Genomic DNA, 22,192 nt, shown 5'->3' on the forward strand with positions numbered 1-22,192 from the left:
TTTTATACATTGTCATGTGATGGAAACCCTAACAGTATGTAACCTTTATAGACTGGCTTCTGTGACTTAATGATAGGCATTTAAGTTTCTTCTGTGTGTTTTCATAGCTAGAGAGCCCATGGGGAGGCACTAAATAATATTTTCCTGTCTAGAATGTAGTTTTTAAATTATTTATCCGTTTTTACCATGCTTCGAGTTGTTGGTTTTTTTGCATGGGGACTAAAGTGAGGTAACCAAGACATAAGCAATATTGTTTTATAATGTTTTTTTGTTTGTTTGTTTTTTGTTTGTTTTTAAGGTAGGGTGTCTCTGTGTAACAGCCCTGGCTGTCCTGGAGCTTACTCTGTAGACCAGGCTGGCCTCAAACTCAGAAATTCACCTGCCTCTGCCTCCTGAGTACTGGAATTAAAGTTGTGTGCTTACCACCGCCCAACTGTCTTATAGTATTTTGAGAGTATAGAAGTCAATGCAAAAAACAAAAAAACAAACAAACAAAAAAATCCCAACCAATCAAACAAACAAAAAACCCCACAACGAACAAGAGTCAACATTTTTTTTGTTTTGTTTTGTTTTTGTTTTTCGAGACAGGGTTTCTCTGTGTAGCTTTGCGCCTTTCCTGTAGCTCATTTGGTAGCCCAGGCTGGCCTCGAACTCACAGAGATCCGCCTGGCTCTGCCTCCCGAGTGCTGGGATTAAAGGCGTGCGCCGCCACCACCCGGCAAGAGTCAACATTTTAAATAAAGTCAGAGTCACTCTGACATTAATAAACAAGGTACTCCGTATCCATAACTCACAGGTGGATATGATCATCTTGCTGAGGAACCTGGGTTCCCTTCGCCAATCCTCAGCATTGTACCCACAAGCTGGGGATGTATCCTTCTGCATTCAACTTCCAAGCCACTCATCCTGGTATACCCTTAACCCTATCTACACGCTCTCCTGCTTTCAGCCTAGACCACCAGTTTCCTCTATGGATGAAGTGGTCCCTGAACCCCACTAGTCCCTTGGCACACACCCTCAGTCTCTGAAGTCTTCTGCTCCTGGCTTTCTGTCATCCACTACAATTTTTTCATAAGTTGTAGGTGATTTTGAGGAATCCATGTTTTCTCAAACCCGTGATTCTCATTCCTTCAGTGACATCGTCTTCCCTTTTAACCTTCTACTCCCTCTAATGGCCGTGTGTCTATTCGTTGCAGTTACCAATAATTAAGACTTTTCTCGGAGTCTTCATTTTAATTCTCAAACTCTCCCAAGCACTGGTTCTTCCTGGCTCAGTTTCTCCAATGTGTCTCTGCACCAAACCCTTTAGCTCATTTCCGGTTTGAAATTCCATTGTCTTACAATCTTCTGACTGGGTATAATTCCCTTCACATTCTCACCTTCCCCTCCTGGATTCATATCCTCCAGTAAGAGCCATCTGCTTCCTTAATGCCTTTCTTTAGTCATCTATTTCTATTGTTATTTATGCTGCAAAACTGCTCACTTTAGAGACACATTCCATGTTACTATTTTTCTTTCAAATCTCCACCCATTATTTCACGGAAGTGGTTTGATATTTCGCAAATACATTTTAGTTGATTGAGTTTGACATTTCATTCCAAGTGCTCAGCGAACAGCGTGATTTACGAAGAGCAGTCATCACAGAACAAGATAAGTGGTTTATTACTGAAGAAGGAGAATTCATGAATGCCGGACTTTAAATGGCCCTCTTGAAGACTTTTTTTTTAAATAAAATATTTTTATGTAAACTACTTTGAGGACAGAAACTAATTTTTGTATGGAAACTAGCTATATGCCGTGCTCTGTGTATAAAATATTTGCCACATAGAATGGGTTGAATTTAAGTTAAGATGATATCCGAAAGTGTATCAGTTGCAGTGGTCCTTTAGAAAGCTCTAAGCCAGGGTCTTCAATGGTCTGTTTATTTTGCGTAGAGAATGACTGCATGCTTTCAAGAGTCTGATTCTACTTTATCTCTCCCTGGACACTGTCTGCATGGGCAGTCCAATGCAAGGCCCTAGGCACTGCCAGTCAGGCCTTTTCCCTTGTACTGATGCTCTTTTAGCAGCTTGGCTCTCAAGGGATAACGGGGCCTTTGAATGGCAGGGGAGGTTTAGTTTTTAATCAGGTTTGTGCCCTTGTCAGGCTTTGCCACGAGTGACGGTTTCCTCTTCTCCTGTGCTCCCTAGGTCTACCCTGAGCTGCAGATCACAAACGTGGTGGAAGCCAACCAGCCAGTGACCATCCAGAACTGGTGCAAGAGGGGCCGCAAGCAGTGCAAGACCCACACCCACATCGTGATTCCCTACCGCTGCTTAGGTGAGCCAGCCAGCCGGCAAGCCAGCCCCACCGCCGGTGCTGGTGGCAGGATGCTCTCATTAGGTCAGATGCATATGCTACCCTTTGAGCACGTGGGCCACCACCATATTGCTGGCTCCGAATCTGTGCATTTCACATCTGCAGATTCATCCAAACATGGGTGGAGAATAATCAAGCAGTCCTGAATCTGTGTTTATGTATGATTTATATTGCATTAGATATTATTAGTAAGGAAAGGTTAATTTGTTACTTTTATTATTTATTGTGGTATATATTAGGCAAGCATTACAGCACTAATGTGTATCCTAAGCCTGGGAGAGGTGATTTAAAGAATATAAGAGGTTCTATGTAGGTTATAGGTAAATGCTCTGTCAGTTTCTATGAGACTTGGGATTTTAGTGACCACAATACAAGAAAGATCCGCTCCCTCGTGAGTACCAAAATTCTGTTTTTTTTTCTGTGCTTTGGATATTGAAGGCACTGCCCCATGTTCCTTTAATACAAAAACAGCATTTCTTAGCTCTGTGCCTCAGAATAGCTTTCGTCAGGGTGTTCATGAAAGTTGTAAGTCCCAGGGCCAGTCCTGCATCTACTGAGTGAAAAAATGTCTGGTGGTCGAGCCCCAGAGTCTTGCAAGTGGTTCCCATTTGTACTGTCCAGGTTTACAAATGGCAGGCCATGTATATTTCTTCCCAGGATTTCACAGAAGAAAGACTATAATGGGAAGTTCCAGCCTCTCGCTAATTCCTTACAAAGCCCTTTCCCAGAGCACCCCCTTCCTCCTGAAGTCATGAGTGGTCAGGAAGTGTGTTTGATTGTTTTGTTTTCTACTTACTCATGTCAAACTGGAAGAAACGGTGTGATCACAAAGGCTTCAACTCTTTTACTGACTCCAAATGTTACTTTCATTTTTATCTTAAAAACTGAGTCATCTTTGTCGTTTGGAAGAGCCACCTGAAGTCCGTTCTCAATCTCACTGCTCTTCCTAGCTGGCCTTTCATGTGAACAAGCCTGGCATCAGTAGCCCCATTTGATTTTTATGAATTCCATAAATGTTTCCCATTGTTATTGATGAATAAGAAGGTTGTAAATAAGGGAAAATATAGACAAATATTGATGACTTCTTACAAAGTCTGAAAGGAATCTTTGTTAGAACGTCCTTGCTCCCTTCCTGGGTACAAGACAGTGGGTTTTGAGCCCCAACACTTTAGCAGCAAGGGTCCAGACTGAACTTTGCAAATAAAGATCCCTAGAGACTCCGGAGACTGGCGTAGTATTTGTTTAGCAGTGGATTCCATAAGAGCATACCCAGGAATGGTGGGATGGCTCTGCCGTTAAGAGTTCTAGCTGCTCTTCTGAAGAACCTGAAATCAGCTTCTAGAACCCAAGTCAGGTGACGCACAATCGCTTGCAGCCCCAGCTCCAGGAGATCAGACCCCCTCTTCTAGCCTTCAACGGCACTTGCACTCAAATGCACCCCCCATGTATATAATAAAGAACGTGCTGATTTCTGTTTATTTGTGCATGTAATTTGAGAAATCAACAGACAACACAGGCATTTCATATTTAATGAGTATGTGATGAAGACAATGTTGAACCAAATTCTAAGCCATTTGATGGTCTGTGCATTTTCTTACTCTTCCTCATTTCTTTAATGCCTCAAGGCCTTTAGCTCTTTACTGTATGGTTGAGAAGTTAAGGTTTAATAAGAGAATATAAAGGGAATAATGTTCGGATACTAAATCCAGACCTCCTACTATAGAGCTTTAGCAAGAAGCCAGGTTTTTATACTGTGAATACACAAGAACCACACTGTGATAAACCTTGTTATATCATTGAGGGGAACAGTCTCACTAATTTGTCTTTGAATGCTCGTTTCATCTAGCAGACAGTGTGTTAGTAATGGCAATGACCTGTCCCTCAGCTCTTACCTCTAGCTATTACAAAACCATTTCACTTGCTGAGGTTTACGGAGACATACAGGTCGGACAGGGGAAAGGGAAAATGGAGAAGTGACTCAAAATTGTCCCAGAGACACTGAAAAAATGAGGACGATTGAATTCCCTGTTGCCTCTGTCATCAGCCAGGTCCAGATTTCTCTTTTATCTTTTGAATAGAGTCTGAGCTCCTTTGAAGTTGAAGTACATAATTCAAGGAGGCAGGCCGCTTGTGACATGTTTAGGAAATTCCCCAGGTCTGGTTCAGCATCTGATACGCTATGAGCACACTGACACTAACTGTTCCTGACTGCTAATAGACTAGCTAATCATTAGCTATTCCCAGCAGGCCTCTGGCCTGTTTGAATCTTTATTGTGTTTCTCATCTTATAAATCCCCAGTCTTTTCCCGTTGGACCTAAAATAGACTGTCAGTTGACAGGCGAAGCATACCTGTTTCTTGCTTTGCCAGTGGGCTTAGATTAGAATGAAGAGATATGACATTGTCTTTTTCTTAGGCAGTGAGTGGCAAATTTTCTAGATATTCTAAAATATTGCTAATGTGTATGCGTGGTATGTTTTCAACTTTGAGAAAAAGAATTGAAGACCGTACATAACTTATGTACATATTGTTTGCATGAATATTGTAACTTTTTTAACCTTAATTTCTCCAAGCCTTTCCTTCCTTTTCCCTTGACTTCCTGATCTCTCCTTCATCTTAGTGTTGTGTCCTTAGTAATTTCACAGGACACCCACTGGAACTGTTATACTGTGAGGTCTTCCTTCATGGGTATAAATGTCAATCGCCAGAGAGGTTAGATTTCTCGATATAAGTCACACAGCCACAGTGTATTCAAATCATGACCAGAGCCCACCATTTCTTGATTCATTGTCAGTATTCCTTGTGATTTATTTTAAAAAAAAACTGTATTAGAACCACTATTAAAATTCCATAATAGATGTTATGTTGATAAAGTTGGCAATGGTGACCTTTGGTATAGAATAAATCAGAGTGCTAAAGTCTGCTGATAATGACAGAGGTAATCAGTGGCCTTTTTCTTTATAACTTGCTCCTGAAACAAAGAATTATTGTTTAACCTTAATCTGAGAACTCTCTGAAACCTCCAACTGTGTCCAAAAACTCTCTGAAACTCCAGCTGTATCCAAATATATACTTTACTCAAAGGAGAGATTTACTAAAGTTAATTCCCACAAAGATATGACCTAAAGGAACGAGCAAGATTGTCTTAGGCATTGCTGTATTGAAATTCAAAACATTCAAAACAAATCTTGTGAAAAATGCCTGTCCTTCCTGGTACGCAGCCTCCTGATCTCTGTCTCCTCCGACGAAGGACCCAACATGGCGCTAGCTGAGTTCTCTCTACACTCTGTGTTTGCCTTGGATACGTGCTCTGCAGTATCTTTGCTTGTGGGATGGGGAAATGTATCGTGTTGCCTTTGGCACTTTTCTCCCATGGATGGCCTCCCTTGGGAGCATGCTGGCTTTCTCAATTCCCTTTTTATTTTTGATACTTCCAGAACCAGAGTGTAGGATGTGACTTGATCATATAAACACTTTATCACATACCATATGTGGAATTGAAAGCACATCATTTATCATCACTCAGGGGGTAGGGTGGTTTTGTTTTTTTTGTTTTGTTTTTGCTTTCAAACACTTTCCATGACTTTGAATGACTTCTCTCTTCATGGTATATTGGATCCACTATTGAAGTTGGCTAGCAATGGCACAACATGTTGCCTAAGAAAAACCATTGTTGATTTTACAGGGCCAAAGTGCCATTAGTAGCATAATCTAGAAGAGGAATTAGAAGTTGAGGAATTAGTATGCAACATGTCAATATGCCTTTGTTACTAAGGAAGATATCCTAAATGTGTAGGTGGAATGACCTTATTCAGAATGAGAAATTAAGAGTTTTGATTTTCTGAATTTTGAATTTTATCATTTTAAATTTTGAAATTTAATAATTTTAGGACAAATCTACCTTGCTTTCTAGGTGGCTGCTTTTCTAAATGAACTATAACCACCTCAGTCTTCTTTAGGTTAAGAAATATCTATTTGGTTAACTGACAGATAATGGTACTGTAGTAAGTCTGTTGAACTTCTTCTGTTGAACAGGTTCTTGTTGTTGTTATTGTTGTTTTTAAACACATCTGCTAATGGTAAAATATTTAAGAATATTAAATAAATATCACCAAAGTGTGAAAGTAGGCAAGAGGATGAAAGGACATTTGTTTTAGAGCTTAAGGATCCTGTAAATTCCCAGAAATCCAAATGTGGGAATCCAGAGACTTCATGAACTTCACAATTTTCAGTTTTTGTAAAGATGATGAATTAGGTACTGCATGCCCTAATAATAAATCTATGGAGTACTCATTAAAACACAACCTTTCACTTATTTTGGTTGTGAGCCTAGCCTTTAATGGCTGAGCCATCTTTCCAGCCCAACCTTTTACTTATTTTAAAGGTAAGATTTCTATCAGACTACTGAAATTGAATTAACACAGATATTATTACTTGACTGATAAATAAATATTGTTGGCTAGGGCAGGGAGGTGGTATTGTAGGCTTTTAAAATAATAATCCAAAAATAGTATTGAGAATATAAGAAATGACATGGCAATAACAGTGAGTCTAATACCTATGTTAAAAGGCATTTTAATAACAGTATCAGTGGGTGCTGTGGCCAAGCATGTTGGTGTACTCATGTCTTTAACCCCAGCACTCAGGAGGCAGAGGCAGGCAGATCTCTGTGAGGTCTAGGCCAACCTGCTCTACACAATGAGTTCCAGCACAGCTAGGGTTGCAAAGTGAGACATTGTCTTGGGGGTGGAGGGTGGAGGGGTAGGAATGCTAAAGTTCAAATATAGGTGCCGGACACAGAAAGCTCTCAGTATTTTTCTGCAGAATGGGGATAAATTCTGTCCCCTTTTTGTCATGGTCATCACCAAGTAGCTCATTAAGTGTTCTGTTTTCTTACATTCCCCCTTGATGAATTTCACCTCTTCTTGGTGGTGTGTCCCAAGGGGCCCTCTTCTCCCTGTCCCTTCCTCCAATTATCTTCCCCTGTCAGTGAGTCTGCAGCTTTGGCTTTGATCACTAGTGGAGAAAGAAAGTCCCTAAGCAACAGCTGTTGCAGCAGTCTGGAGAGCAGCAAGTGCAGATTGTGGAAGAGCGGGGGACGGCCCAGACGCGGGGGCTCTTGGGGAAGAGATGACACTGATGGACTGCCTGTTGTGTCCTCCCAGCCTGGCCTCCTGTGCCTTTAGGATCCTCTCACAGAGTTTGGGGAAGTTAGAGTACTGATGAGAGCAGAGAAAATGAGGCAGATTTTAAAGTGCGGGCTCATATTAGTTCTCACGAAAGAAGCACAAAACATTGAAAAAACCAACAGAAAGTGATTTTTATTAAATGCACAGTTTATTAAATGCACAGTGTGAACAGTTTGGTCAGCTGCATTGTGGGTCAGCTTCCTGTCAGTTTCCAAGGAGAAGGCTCTCGGTGTCCCTCAGTGCTTAGTTGTTTGGCTCCATTGTTCTGGGCCTGTGGTGAGGTAACCTATGGTGATGGGATTACATGGTAGAGCAAAACCACCTCATGGCCAGAAATAAAGATGTAATGGAAGAGGAGGAAACGGGGCGGGGCGGGGTGGGGATGCTCGGGGAGGATAGGGATGTTGCAATAACCTCCCCTCCAGGCTCCATCTCTCAAGCATTCCACTACCGCTTTAGTTCTTCTCTCCTTGGGGAGATAATGAAGAAGCGGACATCACTGTCTATCTTGATGCTGGTCTCAGACAAGGCTATGCCGGTGATGTTGGTGAGAAGGCAAGACAGTAGCGTAAGAGTGGTATCATCTCCCACAGTGGAGAATTCACTAAAGCAGGTCTTCTTACCCAAGTCACCATCACTTGTTCCTTTGTCCTCCTGCTGATCCTGTTTCTCTTCTCACCCAGCCCCGCTCTGCTTGCATATATCTCCTTCCTCTGGGGGCTTAGTCGGTCTCATTAGGGTCGCTTAACAAGAGCATGGATAAGGTCTTGTCTACAGGAGCCGCACCAGTGGCTACACAGCTAAAGGAAATGTTTCACCTTCCAATAGCAAACAGCTAAGAGGGTATCATCATGTCAGGAACGTATTATGTCAGTGAGCTTGAGAGTCTGCTTAGGGAAAAAGAATAATTGTAGGGCTATATTAGGAATAAATACTTCATGGGACAGAAGATTAACAATGCTTTCTTACAATGCTTTTGCATTTGGAGATAATTGGTTTCTGTGTGAAATGTAAGCGCTTCAGTTTTGGGGTCTTTTGTTCGCTCACTGAAAACCCCCTAGAGCTTGGAACATGTCATAGCACTTAGTTACTACTTGTCAGGACGTGTGGAAAGAATGAATTGAAGGTTGGAGTGAATACTGGGGGAAGGAGGGAAAGGGAAAAGGAGTCTCCTGGAGGGCAGATGACACAGAGCGGGAACTTGTCCTGCCAAACGCTTCCTAAGGTGACAGCAAGCGTCACTTACCTTATGCCATCCTGTACTGATCAACACAGAGAGCAAAGTTAATATTAGCATGATTATAGTCAGCATGTCAGGAAGTCCCCATATATTTTGCCAGTTGAATGACTGGAGCTTGGTTTTCATCAACTACCATCGCTCTGATAGTAAGATTTTAGACTTCTCAGTCTAAATCAATGAGTGCCTATGCATGGTTGTATTTTCTTCAAGATGTCCTCTAGTGTTATAGCTTACCTTTGTCTTTGTAAAGACCTTTGCCCATCTGACTATGTGATTTCCTCTATCGGTAATGTCTAGGCTTCTCGTGTTTTCTTTGTTCTTCAGAGAACCCTTGGCCCTGACTCACCTCAGTGTGCTGCTCCCTGTATGTCTTGAGCATCCTTGTTCTGTCCTTCACAGTTCTGCCTTGGATGTGGTGGTGAGAAGTCCCACGATCCCTCCCCAGCCAGGCGTTATCATCTCCTCAGCCCCAGCTATCTGTGACATCAGCTCTGAGCACATTTCTCTCCCTTGTCTGCCGGGTGCTATCAAATTCTGTGGACTGTAGCCTTCTTCCTGTGTCCTTACCTTGCTGTTCATTCCCTGTTTTCCATCTCAGGCTCATGTTTTGTGTCCACTTCAGAAATCCTAAACACTGGTGTTTTTCTACAGTACTTAGTCCTGGTTGCTCATTTTACACAGCGCACAAGCTTGCCAGGAAATTGCATTCATGCTTTCCCTGAGGCTGTCGTGCGTTATTATGTCCAAGGCCAGATTTCTTCTCCAGGAAGACTCTCAGATTCTGTGTGACCTCTGGAGTACTGGTTCATTAGCTTATATGGACATTTCACGAAAGGTATATCCCAGTTCCTTATGAGTAAATGGTGAGTAGTGGATAATATAGCTCAGAGGTCGACTACTTGCCTGCCTGAGTGACATCCTGAGTTCAACCTCCCGCACTTTCAAGCAAAACAGCACTAATAAATTTGAAATTCTTAGACTAAACATCATGCTTAATCAGTATGCTATTTTTACCAGTTAATTTATTGCTGAATACCATTTGGGATAATTAAAATCTGTCACAGGCAAAAGAGAAGAGTTATTCTCAGCCCTCTGAAAAATGTGTGTATGAGAGAGAGAGAGCGAGAGAGAGAGAGAGAGAGAGAGAGAGAGAGAGAGATGTTTGTGCATGTACACCCCCCTACCCATGTTCTTTTCCTTTATCAAAGCCTCCTGGCTTCTTGGTTCCTTGCATAAGAACTTACTAGATCTATATGAACTAGGAGCCCTGCTGCCAATACCTAGCAAGCATTCATGTACTGATTTTTAATATATATTTTAAAGTGGTGCTGTGTAATTAAGCACATTCTTAAATTTTGAATTCTAAAAACGTTTTGGATAATTCAGTTTAAATATAAGATTTGCTGCAAAGTATCTTTTTAAAATACAGGTGTCATCTCTATTTTGGAATTATGTTATTCTGTGAGGAGAACTTAGGGTTATACTAAAAACTAGGGACCAATGATATGGCTCAGTGGGTAGAGGTACCTGTGCATAGGCTGGGAAAGCTGAGCTCTATCCCCAGATTTTGGAGAACTGACCCTTGAGTGTTACCCTGTGACCTCCACGTGTGTAGTGATATGCACTTGCCTGACCACACACACACACACACACACACACAACACACACACACACACACACTCTAAATAAACACAAGTTTAGGAGTCCTAGCTGGGAAGAGGAGAGTTAAATCATCTATCTGCATGAAAAATACCGAAGGCTGCCCACTGTAGGAGTGCCAATAGAGTTGCCTAATGAGTCAAGAATGGCAACTGCTTGAAATTCAGGAAAACACACATATGACCTATTATTTATTGTTATAGTTGAATGTTCTGTTGACATGGAACTTGTTATCAAAGATGTCTTTTGTACTCACTCGGCTTTTCAAACCTCAGCTCTGCTTTCTCAGAGAGATGGGCTACTACTGTGTGATGCCTGTAAAGGACAGGTTTCCAGGGATCTGTGTAAGTAGCCATCCCTCCTGCCCTAAAACTAAAGAGCTATGACTGGGAGATAGCTAACTAGTTTGATTATAATCCCCAGCTGAAATGGTGTAGACTGTCATGTGACATGAGTCAGGTCAAGAGGAGGAAGTGACCTTTGGCTTCCTTTTCCTTCCTGGTGAGTGACCTTAAGGACCATGACACTGCTGTAAGCTTAGGTCCCAGAGCTAGCTGCTAGAGCAGGCTAATGTGAATGCTATTGGAAGGTCTACCTCAGTCACACTTTTCTTAGAAGATTCTGCTGGCTCTTCTTAGTTTCCCTCAGCATGTTTCCAAAACCACAAGAGTTCTGGAATAAAACAGCTTGGATCCTAAGGACAACTTTCTTGGAATGTGCATTTTAACTACCATGATCATGTTAATGGAAAGGCAGAAATCATACTATTTGAAAGGGGGTACCCCCTTTAGTTATAATCATAATCAAACATAGGGCCTTTCTAAATGTTTGATATAAAATTAGAGATTTCAATTCTTCAGACTCTCTGCCTGTGCGTGTCTTCTTACTTTGAGAAATGATTTAAGTACATTGAAAGGCTCCGTTTCTGCTTGCCCAGAATGCTTGCTCTTCAAAATATCTGCTCCCTGGAGAGGTAAACCAAAGTTAGTCTTTTCATGTGACTTTGGATTGTTGACCTGGAAGACTTCGGGGTAATGGAATGGGCTTTGGCCCAGTTCCCCTGCTTTCTGGATGAGTACCCAGCCTGGAAAGGAAGGCGTGACTGACCATGTGCAAAGGGAGGGATGGATGGAGTCTGAAGATGTTTCAAGCATGAATACACCTTCACTGATGCCTCACTTTACTGCTGAAGAGAATCTTAAACTACTGCATCCATCAATGTGCCGCAGCTTGTAGTGATGCATATTTAAATGATTTTGCATATTCAAATGATTTTACGTCCAAACAAACGCATTCATTCTCTGCCTGGTGAGTAAAAACTGAATGACACTTTTGCTCGCTCTGAAAGGAACAGACATTTTCATTATCAAATTCAATCAGGCAGAAAGTGGCAAAAGGAGCCAGAGTCTCTTATCTGTTTATATCTTTGATTGAAGCTGTGGTGATAAAAGATTATTAGGTTGAAGAGGGGCCTCGTTCTCACGTTGCTATGTGACAGAGATTTTCTTAGTTAGGGTACTGAGTACAAAGCCGAGCAAAAGTCTCAAATTACCCACATTCCTTTAATTCACTATAGATATCAGTGGGGCCTTTGGGGAGAGAGAAGTTCTAGTTATATTGTAATAGTCTATATCCTCTTTCTTCTTAAAAGTCATTCTTTATCAGCTGAAAAGCTGAACTGCTGGCTCTATGTTCTCTTAGCAGAGATTCCCGTCCTGCTTGGATCCGATTGGCATCAGCAGGTGTAGGCATCTAACTCATCATCATAAGACACTGCAGTAGAGAAGTGGATCGGAAGCCTGCAGGGGGATTTGCTGCTAAAGCACAGCTAGGGATCTACCTTTTGAAACCTTAATATCATTGTTTCTCGCCCAAACCTTCCTTCGTAGAAGTCTAGAAATTCAATGATTTCAGCTCTCTGAGGATCGGCTCCAGAAAATTGATTTGCAATAATGAAACTAACCTTTTGTTTGCAAGTCTGAGTGGCACTTTGAAAGACCAGAGTGGTACAGTAACAGAAAGTAACATTTATCTGGGGGTGTATCCCCTCTGAAGAGATCTCGGAAGGAATATGGGTAATTTCTGAACGATATTTTTCTCAAAGAGCTTGAGGAATCATGCTAACCTGCTGTATTTTTAATTCTATTAGCTGCTGTGTTGCACATCGCTAGGTGTGTTGCTGGTATGATGGTGAATCCTGATTCTCCTTTCTGCGCTTCAACAGAGCTCTGAAAGCTAACTGTGCCCAGTTAAAAGCCGTGCCAGTTTCAAGTGGGGTGCCCTCGTTTCTTCGTAGCTGACTTTTGTTAAGTGCTGTGACGTTTTCTTTTCATTCTCTTCTTTCTCCTCATAAGATACTGACCCGATGAGAAATGGGCCATTGTTCTTTGTGTACAGTCATGAGACTTGACGCATTGGTTGGACAACCGGATTCTAGTACAGTTCAGAAAAGCAATGACCTACATGTAGACGAGTCTAGCATTGACTAGAAATGTCAAATGGAAGGTCAGCCTTGGAAGAGTAGAGAAGGTTGTTGAATCCTTAAGCATGGGCAGTATATCTGAGTGATAATGGAAGATGAACACAGAGCAGAAGACAGAACTTTATACAATCAGAACTATTAAAAAGATGGGGGAGTGGGATAGAAAGAAAGCTTAAGATAGAAAACAGAGTGCTGTCTGAATTTGGGGAGGCAGGTAGAGAAGACTGTGATTGGGTGGTCAGGGAACCTGAGGGCTGAGACCAAAGTGTTTGTTGTTGACCTTGAAGAAACAGTTGCTGATTGCAGTGTGCAGGCCCTGAGCCAGGTGGACAGGGTTGGAAAGAATAAGGCAGGGTCTGGAGAGTGGCGGGCCAGATCTCCAGCAGCAGCAACCCCCTTCAAAGAGCCTCTTTTGCTCTTGATTATAGCCTGCCTCACACAGGGGTTTCTGAATATGGCATATGGAAGAGCATGCTGTGTACATTTACTTCCTGTTGTGATTTAAGGATTTGCTAATGACTGGTGGTTGTCTTGCCTCCCTGTATCTCAGCCTGGTTGGCATTTTGTAATTATGTGGGTTTTTTTTTTGGGGGGGGAGGGTGTTTGGGGTTTTTGGTTTTTGGTTTTTAAAGCTCCACATATAACTCTAATTAAATTACATCTTTTTAAAAAAATCTATGTGGTTTTGGCATTTTTTTTTAATGAGGTAGAAGGAAGGAGAGTGTTAGGAGAAAACAACCAGTGAAGATATTCGTGTTTTCGAGAAACAGCATAGTTTAGGAGGAGCGTGTCCCCGCTGTGTCTGCTCTTCAGCTCCTAGGAAACCAGACTGAATTTAACCTAAGGAGGCCGAGGCCTGAAGGACACGGTCCTTCAGTTTCCACATCTGAATTAGTCACATAGCCACAAATACAAAGTGTAACAGCAGAACTGTAGAAAGTGCGTGGGGAAGAAGAGCAGTTGGCTGATAAGTACAGCTTAGGACAGTAACAAAAGGAATCCTGGAGGCGTACCTCTCAGTGCCTAAAGTGTACAGGATGCTCCTAGTGAATTAAACTGTGCAGTATCAGTGTATTCTGATCCAGCCTCCTGTTTCTCTGCTGACCTGAGTCTTGGGCTTTTCATGTTCTCCCATAACCTCTATCTGTCCTCATTTAACTCATTGGGCCTCAAAAGAAATTCCTGGTCTCTAAAACGTGATGCAGAGTCTGTTGTGCTCACTACTGGCAGTCAGCCACACTTGGCTACACCACATTGAAACATAGGTAGTCCAGACAGGTTTGCAAGCATAAAGGTACACCATGTGTAGAAGAGTGGAGGGATGGGAAAATACAGCATGCTTCAATAATAACTTTTGCAATGATTTCGCATTGAAAAGACAATATAGGATAAATAAAGTATGTTATAAAAGTCAGTTTAATATATATATATGTATATATATATATGTATGTATGTGTGTTTGTATATTATGGAAAGTATATATTGCTTTTTAAAATGTGGCTGAAACTACCTATGTGGCCTGCTTTATATTTCTGTGGACCAGGCTGCATAAACTCTTAATGCAGTACTGCATGCTGTATACCTCATTTCTTGTATCCTCTAGGGACCTAGCTTCAGGGCAGCTTGGCATTTAGTGGTGCTCAGTGATATTGAGTATTCACTTAAGACTGCATCAGATTATGCTAGCTTTCAGTTTTTATTCTCATTCCTCTTTGAACTTGTCTGGCCAAACATTTTTTTATAGTGTCACCGTTATTACAGATTAAGCATTCTTATCATAAAGTCTGAATTACAGAAAGCTTCATAATTGGAAACTTCTTAATTGCCACTGCTTTGCCATAAATGGAAAATCCCACACTGTGAATAATTGTTTCATGCACAAAATTATGAAAGGTATTGCAGAAGGGTCAGCATGGTGTCATCTGTAAACCCAGCCCTCTGAGACAGGAGGGTTGAGCATTCAAGGACAGCTGGAGGTTACTGAAAGATACTGAAAAGTATGTTGTATAAAATTATTGGTAGGCCATGTGTATAAGGCATATAAGAAGTAAAGCCGGGCGTGGTGGCACATACCTTTAATCCCAAAGAACAGCAAAGAACATCTTTGATTGTTCACAAATATGGAATTTTCTTAAATTCCCGGAATCTTTTAAAAGAGTTGAAATAACACATGCTACATACATACATACATACAAATTATTTTGGCAAGAAAATTTCTAGCCAAGTTCTGTAAGTTAGATATCAGAAGAATCCATTGTAGCGCCACTCTTTCTAGGCATAGTAATTCCATGTATGCTTTTTGAAGATTATAATATTGATGAGGTTGCAAATGGCTTTGAACTTTTTCATATTTGGCTTTTCTCAGTTTTGATGTGTTACTATTAACTGAAACCCACACTTTGTTTACATTTGATTAGCTTTTGCCCCGTGTTCTTTTATTGCCCTAGGATTCCATCGAGGAAAGCATTTTCTGTTGACACATCAGCTTCCTTAGGTCCTCTTAGCTAACTCTCTATAACCTTGACAGTTTGGCCAACTATAATTTGGAGGATGTCTTTACTCTGGAATTTCCTCTTACTTTGCCTAGCTGGAAGATCACAGAAATAAAGAACCCCACCACCACCACCACCACCACACACATCATAAAAGGGCATACTTCATGGTACATCACTTCTGATGTAGAGCCCAGCCACCTGGCTGAGGTAGTATGTCAGGATTCACTGACAGGATTGTTCCTTCCCCCTTTGAGTACTTTACTACCCTATTAACGAAAGTCATTACACACAGCTTACAATTATGATGGAGAATTATGCCATACTTTCCCTGTGATAGAACTTATATGTGTATTATTTGGAATTCTTCTGCATAGGAGAGTCTTTTTCCCATTGTCTCATCAGTTAGGCTTATGGATATTATGTGTTGGTATGTAATCTTGTCCCACAGGTGTGTGTGGTGTGAATCTCTCTCTCTCTCTCTCTCTCTCTCTCTCTCTCTCTCTCTCTGTATTTCACATATAATTTTTATATTATGTATGTATGCTCAAGTCCTCCCAACTTTAGCTATTGGGAGTTGGCTCCTGTACTCATTTAATATACCCTACCTTTAAAAACTTTGTGATTATGACAAGATGCTGTTTGTGTTCTGCCCAACTCTTAGAATCAACCATCTCTCCAGAGCCCTACTTCCTTTTATTGGAGAATAATATAAAAATCCAATACCTAGCCTCTCTGTGCTCATTGCTGCCAAAATGTCTGCTTTGTTGTTGATAGAGCAAAGAAATCTACTTGCCCCTCATCCCTCTTGTATTATATACTCTTGTAGGTGTTTGTGTAGCTCTCTGTAGCTCTTAGCCTCTGTCTGAGTTCACCCTGTTGATCCGAATCTACTCAACTACCAACTGGGCCGTTCTATGTCCTGTAAGCTCTCACCCCACTGTGGAGATCTGGCTTCCATCTTCCTTTGCTCTGTCAGTCATTCAAGAATGCTCCAATAAAAGAATCAGAATTGCAGTACCCATGTGAAGCTTTTTAAAACTGCCAATTTGTTAACCATTTTCAGTCATTAAATTTTGAAAATTAATAATTCAAATTTAAAAAAATGAATTGTTTTATTATCTCCAAACCTGTATCGTTAAGATACAGTTATCCTGCTTCTCTTCAATACTCTTCCCACCATTTATGTATTCACAAATGAGTGTGTGTGTGTTTGTGTGTGGAATGTTAGTGAGGCTGAACTCTAGTCACTTGAATAAGTCTGAAAGATTTCAGTGAAACTTTTGGTGTTCACTTCTTTTGTTTTTAGCTTATCTTAAACCATCCACTTAGCTGGTGCCATCTGCAAGGAGTTCTCTAAAGAAGCCCATCTGCCAGCTATTATCGTAATAGTTACAGTGACATGTTGGTTGACAGTATAGTCTCATTGCAGAACTGTGTAATCTACTCAAGTGTTCTTGGGAACCCAGAAGTGACCCGCAGTATGAGACAAAACTCTGTCATGTGCAGAGCTGGTTGAGAAGTATTTTGGCCACTTTTGAAAGGATTGTAGCCATCCAAATGCCTCCCAGAACATTTGCTTCCCAGCCTTCTGTCTGCATGCGAATGTTATAGGATGTCAGTGCATCTAAAGTGGTAAAAACAAAAATAGTTTTCCAAGTAAATATGAGTAAACATTTCTTTGGTCTGTAGTTATCAGTTTGATATACACATATGTAGTAGTGTAAATTAAAGAGTACATGAATCTGGGTTGGTTATTTGTTTATACATTTTTGAGGACAAATGAGAAACATCTGATGCTGTTCATCATTTTCAGTGTGAAGTGTCTTCTAGTTTGTGTAGTTGGGGTAGGCTTTGTTTCTGCCTTTCATCTACCGTTTTCATCCTAGCCTGAGCCATGGTTACTTCTCACATGGATAATTGCAACACCCCAACCTGGTCTTCTTCCTTCCAACCTTGACTCCATTGATACAAATAATTGTGAACAACGTCCCAGGTTTCCTGCGTTTCTCAGGAATGCGCATCAGTTGTGTAGTTGAAAGCCTTGTAGTCTGCCCTCACCCACCCATGATCTCTTGCAAATTATTCCTCTCTGAAAATTCTCCACCACATACTTTTGTCTGAGTCTCATCAGCATGCATTTGCTAGGGACTTCTGTACCCTTTGTTCTATGGCTGGAATGTTTTCTGTCTGATGTATGATGTTTTCTTTTTTCTTCTCTCACTTCCTCCAATCGAGTCAAGGGTCCTAGTCACTCTCACCACCTAGTAAAATTCTCTATCTTGTTCCACAGATTAGTCCCTACTCCCATCCTTCCACCTTTTCCCTATACTATTTCTCATCAGCTAACAGTTTGGCCTTTATTACTTCCCTCTAGAATGCTATTTTATTGTGTCTTTTGTCCCTTTTCTGTATTCTCAGCACTAAGAGAAGTGTAAATAACTTGCTGTGAAGAGTTGAGTTTGGGATGGACTGAGGCATCTTGGGTGGGGAGAGGTGTTTGAAGATACCTGGACTTCTTGCTAGGACCACTGCCCATCGTGAGACTTTGGGGATCATTGCTCCCATCTAGGGACTCTGTCTCACTCTGTTGACTGGTGCTGTCATTTATCATATCATAAATGATATTCAAGCGGACAGCAGCACCTCTTCATCTGTGAGGCTGCCGCAGAATAGTGATAGCATAATAAATGTGAGCCCTGTTGCCTGCAGTTGGTACATGAGTCTGAGTAAGCAATGATGAGTACCTGTTGCTGTTTTTATTACTGCAGCTGTTACTAAGATAAGACATGGTTGGCACATGGTTACTGGGGGAAGGGTACTAGTAATGAATGGAGCATCTTTGCTCTGGACAGTGGGTTGAGCGCTTCACGGAAATTAACTCTTTTAATTCTCCCCCACTCTACTGCTTCCTGCATGTGTGACCTGGTTGGTCACATGTTTTCTCTTGCCTCCTCTTCTCATAAAACTAAAAATGTGACTGTTGTAGCTGCCTCTCTTGCAAGGTTCTGAACCCAACGGGAGAAGCTGCATTGAAGTCCTGAGGAATGTTCCAGGATGTTGCTCAGAGTTACTAAGACTCTCCTCTCACCTCGCTGGTGAGATAGGCTCATACACATGGCGGGTGGGGCGGGCTTTGTTGTTTTCAAGCATTCCACTGCCAGCCCTCCACCCCACCTCCCTTTAAGATAATCTCCAGCCTTTGAGAGAAGGACTGGGGCTGCATGCCATGCACAAGTCCATCGGCCTTCAGACCTTTTGATTTTTTTCATTCCTGTGATTCTGGCCACTTACTCTACACTTGAGAATTCATTTGAGTTTATTTGCACGTGTGCGTGCGTGCCTGTGTGCCTGTATATCCGTGCACATGCACATACGTAAAGATCAGGGGACAACCTTGGCTGTCATTTCTCAGATGATCTACACCTAATTTTTTTTGAAATAGGACTTCTCATGGTTGGAGTTCTCTAAGCAGGCTAGGCTGGCTGGCCAGCAAGCCCCAGGGGTCTCTACCTACCCCAGCACTGGGATTATGATTACATGCTACCTTACCCAGGTCTTCTTGCAAAATGAATTCTGGGGATCAAAATCAAAAGCTCGTACTTTCGAGCCAAACACTAAGACCAAATGAGGTATCACTCCAGTCAAAAGTTGTTTTTTGTTTTGTTTTGTTCAGCTGAGATCTTTGTGCCTCAGAAAATCGATGTGTGACAGCTTTACCTTTGAAATCAGTTTCTTCAGAAGTCAAATAGCCTCAGTTTTGAGAACTTTTACTCAGTTGTCTCACACTGGTTCCCCTCTTGTTTTTTTTCCCTGTGGGGTGAACAGGTAGAGTCTCCTCATGTTTCCTGTAGTGGCTGTTTGGATTCCTAGTTCTGCCTCATTCCTGGATTATGTCTATTTGTAAAGTCACAATATAATAATTGGAAATGCATTCCTGCTTTTGAACAGCACAGTATTGGAGAATTTGCTTCTCAACTATTTAATATCCAGTTCCACTTTTTCCTTTCTCTAAGAATTCTGCATTCTTTTGTGTCAAGATGCCTATGCGTGCTCAGTTGGAAATACTTTCAAGTTCCCTTGCAGCTCAATTTGTCAACTAATGGTGGGGGAAAAAATGTTCTCTGTTGGTGGGGGCCATCTGGAGGATCTCTCTCCCTAGTAATGCTGGGAAATTTCATAACAGAAAACCTCCAATCCTTGGCTCGTTCTGCCTGGAGCATGGACATGAGGTCATAAGTTTCTATAGACCGTCTATCTTGTGACGACAGAGCATGAGAAAGTTGTCCAACAACGGCAGTACATGTCCGAGTCAACAAAGCAGAATGTGCTTTCAGCCAGTTTATTTGGCTTGCTCCATAATTTTAGTCTAGTTTTTTTTTTAATGCCAGATTAACCACAGTGTAACTCACAATAAAGTATTTCACAGACTTAGGATACATTTTTTTTAAATAAATAAATAAATAAATAAATAAAAGTCAAGGAATTTGGCCATATAAACCATTGTGAGCAGAGTTTAAATGAGTCAAGATGTCTCTCAGAGGACACCTGAATTTTCAGCTCAGTTCTACTGCCTGTTGGCTCTGTCTGTGGGCCTCTTGACTGGACTTCTTCCCGCCCATCTACAAAATGAGGTGATTTAGGCTAGACATTTGTTCTCACAGACTACCAAAGAGCCAGCAGGCAGAAGCTGCAGGGTCCCTGTTGAATTCGGCACCTTTGCTTACTTGCCAAGACTTCAGCCAAGCAGCCAAGTCCACATTTTATTTACTTTAAAAAACACTCTCTCCACCAAAATTTGCATGTGTGCTTTATATATGATTTTTTTTCCACGTAAAATGTTTGCATGGCTACCAATAAACATGCCCAGTGTACATTGAAGAATTTTCTATGTAGAGTAGATAGTGCCAAATTTCCTAGAAAATAGGTAGATGTGAGCACAATTTCTCGTGATTCTTGACCTCCTTCATCTGAATTTTGTTAAGAAATTGTGCACTTTAAGGATGAATCCATGCAAGCAGGTTTATTTCAAAACTAAAAGCACCCATTGTTTGTTTGTTTTGTATGGAAAACCCAGGTCATTACCTATCATAGATTTAAAAAAAAAAATCAATAAACTTTAATTTTCCTGCTGCTCTAAGTTTACATCAAAACAAACAGCTCTCCCATAAAACTAAACTCTGTCTTAGCATAGATTTTTTTTTTTTTAATTGGATTTCTAACTCAGTTGTGTAGAGGCTTCAATCCTTTCGATTCTTTCTTAAACTTAAAGTTTTTTTATGATTCGTTTTCATTTTTAGTTATGTGTATGTGTGTATGTCCCAGGGTGGATACCTGCACGTGAGTGCAGATACCCACAGAGGCCACACGTGTTGGGTCACACTGGGGCTGGAGCTGCAACGTGGATGCCAGGACCCGCACTCAACATCCTCTTATCTGCCGAGCCATCTCTCCACTCTCTCTCAAACTTTGGAGGAGATTTTTCCAGTTTAACCTCTTAACCTTTCTGATGAGTAGCCTTCTAATATGCTTTCCCAACCCTCAGAGGAAGATCAGAAGTGCTGTCCATTGCTAAATTTCATTTTAATGAGACGGCAAAATGAGCTTTCCCCTTTTACCCTTTGTCCTGAGGGCTTTTTAAGTAACTAGTATCAGTCCTTTGCTAAAGCAATTTCTGTAGCTATAGGCAGTATCTGTAGCTTATAGTGATCTTTGGAATATGAAGTAAAGCATTTGCAAATTAAAAATGCCAGTATCCTTTTAAAATAGAATGGACAGTCGTTAGAATGTAATTAATGCAGTGGCTGCCCTGTGGACAGGCATTGCATTTTACTGAAGTAAGTATCCTTCAGTGACTGGTTCCGCATTGTGATATAGGCCTGGAAACAGATGAGTTTTATTTTGTTGCTTGGCACCAATTTTTCTATTTGTACCCCAAGAACTTATTCAGGCCATGGTCTGGAACATCTTAATTTGCTTTTGATCGTCTCACAAATGAATTCAATATTAATAGTCTTAGTTTGGCCATTTAATCTTTCCGATAATTACATATGAAACAGAAAAACATCATTTAGTATTCTGAACAGTTGCAAATGTGGCTGACCCATGCTAACTGAGGAGGCCGGACCAGTGGTCCCTTCAGACCCCCTGTAGCCTTGTCCTGAAATACCTCAAACATTAGGTGTTCTTCCTGGCTGCCAGGATTGGTTACCTGACCTCAGATGCCCTGAGTAGTTCACCTGGGAAAGGTGCGATCATTTAAGAAAAGGCTGCCTTTATTTGAATTCTCCCACTCTTCTTCTGAGTTTGTTTGTTTATTGTTTTTGTTATTTGTTTTGCTTTATTTTATATCACATGATATAAAATAAAGCTGTGACATCATTTGCATTGCTGTCTCTTTCCTCATAGTTCATATCTGTTTAGCTCTGGAACTAGGTTATAATCTCCTGAGGTACACGTTGCCTTGGGCAGGTTTCTTGGCAGAGGTTTCTCACTTGGGAAGTAGATTTATAGATGACATCATTGCTCTGTGGAGTGAGATGCATGATTGATGCAGTTCCATTTTTTTTTTTTTTTTTTTTTGGTTTTGCTCTGGTGGGAAGTTTCAAAGTGCCCTTTGCCATCCACCCATCCATGCATCCATCAATCCATCCACCCATGCATCCATCCATCCGTCCAGTATGAACATGTTTGCTAGAACTGCATCAGGGACAGGGATGTAATAGTGTGATGGTCAGTGTTAATCATCGACTTGATGGAATCTAGAGTCGCAT

The 22,192-nt window shown here is 41.3% G+C and overlaps 1 protein-coding gene across 1 annotated transcript in view; it reads left to right on the plus strand.

The window, feature by feature from the left end:
- Positions 1-22,192, plus strand: part of LOC114697683 (amyloid beta precursor protein) — a 228,935-nt gene that overhangs the window by 78,503 nt on the left and 128,240 nt on the right. Inside the window, 1 exon segment of the mRNA XM_028875973.2 lies at positions 2,190-2,319. Within this exon segment, the coding sequence (XP_028731806.1) occupies positions 2,190-2,319 (130 nt within the window).

The sequence above is a fragment of the Peromyscus leucopus genome, chromosome 12 (assembly GCF_004664715.2).
Source record: "Peromyscus leucopus breed LL Stock chromosome 12, UCI_PerLeu_2.1, whole genome shotgun sequence".
NCBI classification, from domain to species: Eukaryota; Metazoa; Chordata; class Mammalia; order Rodentia; family Cricetidae; genus Peromyscus; species Peromyscus leucopus.